Here is an 11,536-nt window from a genome sequence, read left to right as displayed (position 1 = left end):
TTTCAAATACATTGTGATATGGTGGGTGGTTGTCTTGTGATGTTTTCCTGAGGAAATAAAATTCCAGGTAATGTGGAAGTGGCTGTGAAGTTAATTCTCAGAGAGTGACCTTTTGATTTAGAAAAATGACATAAATGAATACAGGTCTGAAAACTATTAACTCCATTTTGCTTTGAAGGGGTGTGTGTGTGTGTGTGTGTGTGTGTGTGTGTTGGGGGGGGGATGCTATTTAAATCAGAGTAAAGCTGGGATTAGAAAAGCTTCAAATGGGCACCCTTATCTTAGTTATTTTAATAGGAATTTGTCATTCAGGTCCCTAAGAGGGTCTGGAAAATCTCAGCCATGAGGATGTACTCACAGACACTGTGTGTGTGTGTGTGTGTGTTTCCCTGCTCGTTAGATTCATTCTGCTATAAGCACTACTGGTTCTTTCCACCCTCCCAGGAGAAGACTGGTGTGTGATCTGAGACACCCATCCTCCCCTGTGACACGCTGACAGTCAAACTCCCATATAGCTCCATCCCCATATCTAATTATAAACCTGTGCTTGTCTTTTAATGAACTGCAGCATAATAAAGGCCAGGGGTCCAGGGAGCTGGGAAGGTGTTGGCATGGCTCTGGGAAGGATAAAACCCCATGGATGGGGCCCAGGTTGTAACCCAACCTCCCCCTTGTACATGTGCACACACAGGCACACCAAAAATGTTTGACCCAGCGCCAGCCTCATCCCTAAAACCCCCCAAATTCTCCATTTAAGCGCTAATTCATAACAATGCCACATCCCATGGCTCTAAAATAGCAGGGTAAATGTCTTCTCCTTTTATAGCCATGGCCCTATTGTAAGCTCTGGCATGTGACAGGTTGGAGAGGGGCACAAAGTGTGACTTCAAGAGACTGGACAGGGATAAAGACCTGTGAGTGCTGGGGATTTATCCTGCAGCAGCCACCTCTTTCCTCTCTGTCTGTCTGTCTTTCTCCTCCTCTCCCTTTCTAAAGCAGCCCACCAGCAAACCAACATGCCTCCAAAGAAGCCTGAGCCTAAGAAGGCTGAACCTAAGAAGGAAGAACCCAAACCAGCGCCGAAACCAGCAGAACCAGAACCCAAAAAAGAAGTTGAATTTAACCCAGCTTCTATCAAAGTATGTATCTTTTAACCTGGCAAGGGAGGAAGCAGGCTGGTGGGGGTTGGGTTGGGGGTGGTTCTGGTGGTGGTGTATTCAATGGTCCAAGAGAAATTGAACAGCAAACGCAACGGCCACATGTTGAGTAAGAGTGGGAGCAAAGGCATTGGGTGCTCTGCTAAATATAGAAGCTAAAAGCTGAATCTAGTTTTGCTTGAGGATGTTCAGACCTCTTTGTCCCATCTTGCCTCTTAAGTAGTATATTTTAGTGTATGCAAACTTCACTGATCTCAGTGGGACACGTGTTGCTCCTCTGTAGGTGATATTGCAGGTAGATGCCAGGAAGGGTTGGCTCTAGTCAAGGCTGATGGCTGGCTAACCAACACCAAAGGCTAGGTTGTTGGCTTGGAGTAGGCTTGAAGCATGGGTTGAACTGATTTCTTTTTGATGGTAGGCATCACTAGCATGGGACTTCCTTAATGCCAGAGACACCTCCTGTGGTTTTCCAGAAGAGCCCAACTAAATGACATAGGAACTGTGTGTTTATGTGATGATTTGAGAGGGCAGAGAAGAAAAACTTGGTCAAAAATCCAGATTTCCTGGATGACCTTCTGCTGTCAGGTTCTGCCCCAAGGATTTCTTCAAAGGGCATGAGTGTTCTCCTACTCCTTCTCCTTTAAATAAGTCTCTACTGGAAAGATTCACTGCTGATCTCAGCAGAGTTTGCTAAAGTCTTTCTCAAATCTGTAAGGACAAGATGATGTTCTCTACAGAAAGAGAGTCTGAAAGAGTGTGGGGTCACTAATCCTGAGCTGCCTAACTGGGGTCACATTGCCCTGTCAGTGAGCCACCCCATCAACAGGGAGCTGCCAACATTTAGGAAACACTCAAGGTTTTAATGCAGTGAAGTAGGTAATTCCAGTGAAATGATGCCCCAGATATGTTTCCCTTCCGAGTGCTTTGTACGGTGGGAATTGACCCCTTGCACAGATATCTGAGAGTGTCCTTTTTATTTCAAAAGCAATTGCTCTCAGAGAACGATAAGGAGACAGAAACTATTCATTCCTATGGAGATGACCATGACATGGACTCTCAAAAAGTGACCTCTTGGCTTATAAAACCACAGCATGTAAATAAATTACTTAAAATTATTTGCTCCCCTTTGCTCCCTCTGCACCACATGGATTCACAAGGCAATGCCAGAGACCCCTGTGTGCATCTTTAGGAACAGCTTTCCCATATCATCTGCACAGTAAATACCACATGACAGCTAGACACTGCAAGGCATAGATTTCTTTGCAAGGCATGGTCCTTTCAGCTGAGGGAAAGAAGAGGAGCTTTGCAGCATCTCACAGGTTTTTTTTCTCTTGGGGATTTGAGCCAGGCAACGACTGGGTATAAATCAGCCAGATTCTTTCCTGTTTCTTGCAAGAAACTGGGCAACTGAGAGGGGAGTACTGGCCATCAGCTGTGTTTATGGTGAGCCAGAAGACCCAAGAAAAGACTAGATAGTGGCAAAGAGGAAAATGGACAGAGCTTCACAGCCATCTGTGGTACCAGCTCCTCAGAGCTGAGGGGAGGGATGAATATCCTTGGACCCCTCTCCTGTTAGCTTTAAAAAAAAATCAAGTTTCCCTGTCAGGAAAACACAGAACCATGTGGGAAAGGGAATTTGTTAGTCCTTCTTGTTCAGCATGCCTCCTGAGCACACTGCAGCAGGTCTCAGGGGTATCTTGTAAAACCCAGGCTGATGAAATTGTTTTCTTCTCCTACTTGGGACCGACTCTTGCAGCTGGGGGGTTCTGACAAAGGAAGCACTGGAAGCAGCTTTATCCTGATTTGAATCATAAAGACCTTTCAAACCTTTCAGTTTAAATACTGATGGAGAAAAAAACCCCACAATCAGTAGTCACTGTGTCAAAGAAAATTCAGATTACAAGGAATTTCATCTCAGGCTAGTTAATGACAGGACAGTTAGTGCTGTGCTCTGAGAAGGACTTCCACTGTGACCTTGGGCAAAGGGTATGTGGTGGGATCCAGGTCTCTACTATCATCTCTGTGCTTAACATTCCAGCACTATAAAAGGAGGAGAGGGTAAGTGCAATAACCTCTCTGAGATGGCACAGATAGCTTCAGGAGGGATACCATGACACTGTGGTATTATTCAGCTGGGATACTGTGACACTGTGGTATGAAGGGCAGCTAAGTCCAGTAGAGAGAGGAGTTGCAATTTAAAAAAGACCCAACAAACTAACCCCAAACTGGCACCACTCAAAAAATACTCCTGGTAGTCACCACAATTACAAAATCATCAAATGCCTTTTCATCCAAATAAGTTTTGAAACCAATTAATTTCTGCTTTTTTCTGTTTTTTTTTTTCTTTTAAATTCTTCCTCTGCACTCTTTTTTTCCATCTAAATTCTTACTTTTCCCTGCAGTCCAATATGCAGTTACAGACTGTTACTGAGGGGTTTATTAAAGTGCTTAAAAACATGCATTGAGCTCCTAAAAAATAAGTATTGAATACCTAAAAATAAGTATTGAGTACCTAAAAATAAGTATTGAGTACCTAAAAATAAGTATTAAGTTCCTAAAAATATAAGTATTGTGTTCCTAAAAAATAAATAAATCCAGTACTCCTGTGACAACATCACTTCATCTTTGCAGACAATATTTTATTATCTACTATATACCAATTTGATTGAACTGGGGAAAGCACTGGTGGGTGTATAGTTTGGGTCTGGGGTGTTTTTTCCCCAAAAAAACCTTTTTGCAAGGGAAGATGGTATTCTCCTGAGAAGTTTTCCTGGGAATTTTTCAATTAAATGCTTTTCATCCAAAAATAAAAATAATGCTTGTTGTCAAAATTGAAGCTATTTGTGCACAAGGGCTGGGTCTGGCAAATATACTGCTTCCTGTTCCATAAACCTAGCTCTGGTGGAGCTCAGGCCATCTGGTGTGGATCAGAATACCTCCCTAGATCATTGTAGAACAGTTGAAAAAAATGCCTTAATGACTTTTGAAATTCTCCAAACATCCCACTTGTGCATTCCAGGATGAAACCAGTTCTTGTTTTCATGCAGAAGATAATCTGTAGTTTAAAAAAAAATAAATAAAAAAGGCAAGATAAACAATCCTGTATCATAACAAAATGTTAAAAATGATCCAAATGCATCTTTTGAAAGGGATGCTTCAAATTATCAATATTCATGCTCAGACCTTATTGTGCAATTTTGGGTTTGGAATTTTTAAACTTTTTTTTTTAGGCACTAAAATGTCTCCAAACGAAAATATTTCTGTGGTAGGGAAAAGGACTTCTTGTTTCAGTTTTCCTAACTGCTCTAGTCTGCTGACATGATAATGGCCTGAGAGAATCACAGAATCACAGGGGTTGGAAGGGACCTCAAGGGCTCATTGGATCCAGCCCCCCTGCCAAAGCAGCTCCCCAGCTCATATTGCACAGACAGGCATCCAGACCAGTCTTGAATATCTCCAGAGAAGGAGACTCCACACCCCCTGGGCAGCCTGTCCCAGGGCTCCCTCACCCTCACTGGGGAAAAGTTCTTCCACATGTTGGTGCAGAACTCCCTGGGCTCCAACTTGCAGCCATTGCCCCTTGTCCTGTCCCCACAGACACTGAGAAGGGGCTGCCCATGTCCCCCTGCATCCCATACTTCAGATATTGATAAACATTAATAAGGTCCCCCCTTAGTCTTCCTTTCTCCAGGCTGAACAGCCCCAGCTCCCTCAGCCTTTCCTCCCAGGGGAGATGCTCCAGGCCCTTCAGCATCTCCACACCCTCCTCTGGACTCTCTCCAGGAGATCCCTGGCTTTTGCCTTATTTTGCGCTCCAGAATCATGCTTGATCTTCCCACAGTCCCTCTTTTGCTGCTTCATCACAGAATCCCAGAACTGTAGGGGTTGGAAAGGACCTTGAGAGCTCATCAGGTCCAACCCCCTGCCAAAGCAGGGTCCCTAGGACAGGTCACAGAGGTCGGCGTCCAGATGGGTCTTGAATCTCTCTAGAGAAGGAGACTCCACACCCCCTGGGCAGCCTGTCCCAGGGCTCCCTCACCCTTACAGTGAAAAAGTCTCAGTCTATCTCTAGGTCTCTGTTGAGACATCAGTTACAGTGGTGAAACTATGAGATACATCCCCCTAAGTAATGCAGGTATTCTGAAGTTTTCCTGTTGCTCATATAGACATTCCCATGGGATTTGATCCCTGTGCTTAGAAACATTCAAAGCTGAGCAGATGCAAGTCAGTGCTGTTTGCAACTACAGAAAGAGGTTTTATGGGTTTGTTTCTTCTTTTTTTCTGTAAGAGTCTGGCTGAAACCATGAGGAAATTTTTTTTTTATGAAGAAAACTTTTCAATGGAAAGGCCCCTGGACCTGTTTACTTTGGGGAACAGATTTTCCTGAAGAGAATTTGTAGCAAGAAGATTGTCTTTTCCATATATTCAATTCATTCTCTTCTTTAACAGGGGGTCAGAAATATATTCTGCTCTCCTGAAAAACAGGATTAATCTTCTATTGTTATGGACATGGACAGTGGGACTGACTCATCCAGCATGAACCATAGGAAAGCTGATCAATGGTCTTAAATAAATCATCCATAATCAGCAGAGAGAAACTTTCTAGAGGCTTGTGCCTTGAAGCAGTGCTAAACACCTAAATTGGGATGGACTGCATCACCCTTGGGAGATGCTGTTGATGGAAGGAGATTGAGACAGGTAGCTGAGTGCCAACATTTCAGCAGCTAAAGTTAGCTGAGATGACATGTGCTGGAAGCCCAGTGAGTCCTGGGTAGAAAAATGCCATGCAGAGACAGCTGGTGTGTGTGAGGACCTGGATAGGACACAGCTTACCATATAGAGTTATGCTTAATAGTCACATCTACCTGTGCCATCACTCAATATGCTTATTGTAGCAGCACTAGTAACACAGGCCCCTGGGGAAAAAGCAGCAGTCATTTCTTTTTGTGGAGTGCTGTCACCCTGAAGGCATGTGAAACCTGCTCTCCCTGAGTTCTGCAGGCTGATGAACATCTGCAGGGATACTAAAAAAGAAAAGCAGGATTTACCTTGTGGGAACAGCCATGAAGTAAATCCACAGGCATTGTGTTAGCACCCAGTAAAGGATGAGACCCTGTGGAAGTTGCTTTTCAGCTCTAGCGCAGGGAGGGTGCTGCAGGGTGATGGTGGGGTCACAGCCAGGGGAAAGAAGGGCTGAGCAGAGTTGGGGTGGGGAGTGCTGCAGTCGTGGGATGGAGGGAAGCATACATCTCTTGGGGTGAGCAATTGATTTTCAAGGAGAGAAATCCCATTTCAGCAGCAAATGTGTTAGGTGGGATGGTCAGAGGAGTTTGGGGTGCCTTGCTGAGGAGTTTATTCTGGGCTGAAGTGGCTGGAATGATTAGTTCAGGCTTTCCAATTTCAAACTGGGGAAAATGTATATGAATTAATAGTGGACATAGAGTCATAGGGGTTGGAAGGGACCTCCAGAGATCACCAGGTCCAACCCCCCTGCCAAAGCAGGGTCCCTAGGACAGGGCACACAGGTCGGTGTCCAGATGGGGTTTGAATCTCTCCAGACAGGGACACTCCACACCCCCTGGGCAGCCTGTCCCAGGGCTCCCTCACCCTCACTGGGGATAAGTTGTTCCTCATGTTGGTGCAGAACTTCCTGGGCTCCAACTTGCAGCCATTGCCCCTTGTCCTGTCCCCACAGACACTGAGAAGGGGCTGCCCATTCCCCCTGCATCCCATACTAAGATATTGATGAACATTAGTAAGGTCCCCCCTTAGTCTTCTTTTCTCCAGGCTGAACAGCCCCAGCTCCCTCAGCCTTTCCTCCCAGGGGAGATGCTCCAGGCCCTTCAGCATCTCTGTCCCTCCTCTGGACTCTCTCCAGGAGATCCCTGGCTGGTTGATCCCAAGGAGCCCAGCACTGGACACAACACTCCAGATGGGGCCTGAGCAGGGCAGAGCAGAGGGGGAGGATCCCCTCCTGTCACCTGCTGCCCACACTCCTCCTGATGCCCCCAGGATCCCATTGTCTCTCTCAGCCCCCAGGGCACACTGCTGGCTCATGGCCACCCTGTCACCCACCAGCACCCCCAGGTCCTTCTCCATAGAAAAGAAGGGTTTACCTTTGAGAAAGGGTTTAGATGGGGGATTGAAAAGCAGGAGTTACTTTATGGATAAAAAGGGGTTTGTGTGTTGGGTGAATGTGTTGCACTAGTGTACATGAGAGAATAAAAAAGCTCTATTAAACATATATGGCTGTATTAAAGAAATTCTGTTTAAGGAAGTCATGAATATGTGTACAAGAGAGGGTGGAGCAGCACCACACCTTTGTGTGAGAGGGTCTGTGTGTGAAACAGAGGTTTTTGTAGTCAGGCTTTTGAGGAGCCCCTGTGTGCAGTCAGGAGCCATGGGGTGTGTACCCTGATGTCTTTGGAGTTTTGCAGCTCTGTGAGAGGTTTTGAATGTACCTCTTATTCAGAGAGAGGAATTAACTACATCCCTGTAAGAACAGAGAGGGATGTATGTGTGTGTGTGTGTGTGTGTGTGTAGAGGTGAAGCAGGCAAAAAGGCTTCATTGTGAATAAGAAAGCTGAGGTGTTGGGCCACTTAAGAGAAATTTTGAGCGTGCAAAAGGACTATTTTACCTGGATGGCTGAGGGAAATAGGGTATGAGCTCATGGGTGTGCATCTCTTCTGGCATGTGAGGCTCAGCAGTGGATAACCTTGTGTCTGGCTGGTGGCAGAAGCCACATAGACCCATGCAAAGCATGAATCTCACTGTATTGGAGAAGCCCTTCCCTCTGGTGCAGAGAAAGCAGGTTTCTTCAGAACCATTCAGCAACCTGTTTCATGCCTGCTTTACACCAGGAAAGCACAGCTATGTCACCAGTGTGCATCAGGTAGGAGGAGGTGGGACAGAGCTGTCCCTGAGCCACCCACACAGGGCAGCACAGTAGTTGTGTGGTGACCATTTCTTTGAAACTCTTGAGTAGATGATGAGCTGAGACCTACTAAAGGCATCCAAATTTTTAAGGGCTTGTCTGATTCAGAAGAAAACCTCTCTGGATATCCCATGCAGTGTACACATATCATATCCAGCTTGGAAGAAGAGGTCACCTTATGGTTTAGTAAAGGGGGTGGGGGAGGTGGGAGGTGGGAGGTGAGGGGTGCAGGTCTTTGCCCATTTTGAAACCTCTCAGAATGTTAGATCTCCCTGAGAGCTTGGCCAAGTGTTCCTTGAGAGTGACATGGGAACTCTTTACATGTGTATTCCTGCACCTCCAAGACCAAGAGAGCTGAAGGTGGCCACCATATGAGTTCAACCTCCCAACACCCTCTCATCTTTCTCTCTCCAACTTACTTTTTTCTCTCTTGGTTTCATTCCCTCCAGGTGCTACATATTCCCATTGTCATCCCCATTATTGTTACTGGCCTCAGTAGAAATGCTTAGAGAGTCATTTCCTCCTGTGCTCACATATGTGAAGGCTTCTGAAGTGGGCAAGCACCTGCCACGTTAAACCCAGCCCATGCTGAGCCTCTTTCTCTCTCAGTGGTTCCTCCTGAGCCTTTCAAGCAGAGAAATTTTAGTTGTGAGCCTTGAAGAGGCCCCAGGCAAGGATGGAAAGTTTAGAAAAGACAAGAGACCCTATTGCAAACTGGTGGGACTCAGGGGGAAATGTTTCCTTCTGAGTTTTATGGGTTTGGGCTCAGACTCACCATTCTTGCTACAGACCCATGTTCTGGCAAATTGTGAGAACTTCTGTAAGCTTACCATGATTTATTTTTAAGTTTAGCAAATGACAAATGCTTCTTAGGTGTGACCTCAACGATGGCATTGATCTGGCAAAATGTCTTCTGACATATAGAGATGACTCTATCTTCAGCAGAATAATAGTACCAACTCCTGTAACTCCAGAGGAAGATTTCAGGTGCCACCTATTTTAAATAGCAGCTAGTTTATTTTTTATGATGGGATGAATAAATATGCAAGTGGCAAAAGTCCAGTCTGTCTTCCAGGACAGAATCTAGAAGAATCTAGACATTTAGCTTAGATGAGAGCTGTTTCTACCCTGAAACACTTGGCTGCACCAGTTCAAGCACAGGGTCTTAGTAGGCAATCCAGATAAGCAAAGAGAGTCACTGGAGGTTTGGATTTCATTATTAATAAGTTGCAACGACTAAATAACATCAACCCACTTCCCTCTTGCACTAGAAAGATTATGAATCAGAATACCCTGATACCCTTCTGATGGGCACAGGAGATGAAGCAGAAGAGAATAATAAAGGAAAGATTCCCCTCAAACCTCAATTAACCAGAGTCCTCTGCCCTGCTCAACCTGCACCACAAAGAAATGGGACCATGACTGAGGAAGACCAAAGCCTTCTGCATGGTCTATTAGCATTTCATGTCACTGAGTGTGATGAGTACTTGTTTTAGAGCACTTTAGGCTCCTTAATCAGCTAATTTGATGTTCTATATGCAGATTTTGACCCAGATGAGCTCTAGTGAGGGCAAAGATTTAGGTTAGGGGAAAGCATTTTAGGCCCAAGGAGAAAGAGAAGGAAGGGAGGAAGGGAGGGAGGGAAGGAGGGAAGGAGGGATGGAAATCCTTCCTGCCTTTGACAGCCTGTTGCATGCATCTAGCACAGATATTTTCTCTGTACTTGGTGGCCAAGACACGTTGTATTGCACATAGAAGTCAGGTGATGATCATGTTTCTAATATCCCATTAACAATTTGCTTCTGTGCTTCTGGATGGACCCTAGAGCTGAGCAGAATTAAAATGCCATAGCTTGCTCTGAAAGGCAGCTCTGCTCTTTAGTTCTCTCCTTTATTTATCACACTCCACGTCACTCTAGAAGCACAAGATGTTCCCAGCCAGGCTGGCCATTGTGGGGCAGCTTTTAACAGTGGATGGGGCACCTTTCTCCTTCCTCTCCCTTCTTTCAGAGCAGCTGGCCCCAGGTTGACATGAGTTTGGCAGCTTGCTTGACAGAAATAAATCAGTGCCTGAAAGTGTAAAGGGGGTATTTCAGCGTTAGGAAACAACCTCCAGCCTTGACCCAGTGAAATGTTTCATCAGAAGGACAGGATGATTCAAGTCCCAGGGCATGTAGCATCCCCAAAAGAGCTGATCCCCAGGAGATGAAGGCCAGGATGCAGAGCAGTGAAGAGAGAGTAAGATCTTCAGCAAGCCTGCACAGCAAAAGGGTTTCTTTGTGGTATATTCCACTCATTCTTAGGGCCAAACCCAAGTAGCACTGGAAATCAAAGCAGCTTTCCAGGTGAATTTTCTGGGCCAGAGAAAGTCTGGCTATCTTTGTATATCTCTCTTGTTCACAGACCTGGGTGATGTTGCTCATAAAAATACTTTTTTTGGGGAGAGTTTGGTGGTACCAGAACGTTCTGCAAATACACACAGATTTTGCAACAAGTTTTCAAAAAAAAACCCCTGAAAAGGATAAAGAAAACTACCAGTTTCAGGGTTTTTTTTTAGTTAATTCCCTGTTTAGATTCTTTCTTTCATCTGAACCAACTATTAATTTTGGAGGGCTCTTTCCTTCTTATATAAAAAAAAAAATACCCAGAATTTTTTAATGGCTGAAATGACTTTAATTTGGGCAAAAGAGAACATTTTAACCGATCTGGAAGAGATTTTCTCCCTCATTTCCAACTAAAACTGTCATCAAGTAGAACACAAAACCCCAAACCTATTTTCATTCTTAATTAAAAGGACTTTTCCCCTGCAAATTTAGAAGGCACTCAGTAGCACCCTAAAATATGTAGCAGTGCAAGTTTTTATATATATATATTTTTTAAAAAATCATTTTTCTGGGCAATTTCCCTGCCTGAATCTTTGTTATGCAGCTGCCAAAAAATAACTACTCTGCACTGTCTGATGTCTGTGGCACAGGGATGTACAAACCCAAACTTGTAAACAGCTCAGCTTGGTCTGAGGGATGTAGAGATGAAAACCTGTCAGGTTTCATCTGCTCTTTTTTATTGGGAATAACTCAGCGTTGCAGCATTACAGGCTCCTCAGCCCTTGGAACACTTGAGATGTGAAGCTTTCTCAGTCTGTATCTGAATTGCTCAGATCCAGGAGCACGCTGGGGTTTTCTGAATGTGCCTTTCCTTAGTCTCTCATGGGAAGGAGAAGATTTCTGTAGGGGGTTTAAAACATCATCAGCTTCATTTTCCTACTGTAGAATCAGAGAATCACAAGGTTGGAAAAGACCTTTAAGATCTTCCAACCATTCCCATCCTGTGCTAAACCATCTCCCTAAGTACCTCATCTACCCTATTTTAAACACACGCTGGGAAGGTGACTCAACCCCCTCCCTGGGCAGCCTGTGCCACAGCCCCACAGCTCTGCCAGGGAAGA

At 44.9% G+C, this 11,536-nt stretch overlaps 1 protein-coding gene across 3 annotated transcripts in view; it reads left to right on the top strand.

Annotated features, from left to right (window-relative positions):
* Positions 1-948: 948 nt before the first annotated feature.
* Positions 949-11,536, top strand: part of MYL3 (myosin light chain 3) — a gene marked incomplete at its 3' end in the record, with an annotated part of 41,168 nt that continues 30,580 nt past the window's right edge. For all 3 annotated transcript variants that reach the window (XM_084260527.1, XM_084260526.1, XM_084260525.1), the window contains exon 1: positions 949-1,139. In XM_084260527.1, coding sequence (XP_084116653.1) covers positions 1,017-1,139 — 123 coding nt within the window. In that variant the 5' untranslated portion in view covers positions 949-1,016. The remainder of the gene's footprint in view (positions 1,140-11,536) is intronic.

The sequence above is a fragment of the Gallinula chloropus genome (assembly GCF_964237585.1).
Source record: "Gallinula chloropus genome assembly, chromosome: 2".
NCBI classification, from domain to species: domain Eukaryota; kingdom Metazoa; phylum Chordata; class Aves; order Gruiformes; family Rallidae; genus Gallinula; species Gallinula chloropus.
Note: the sequence above shows the minus strand (reverse complement) of the source record. Positions and strands in the feature narration are given on the sequence as shown.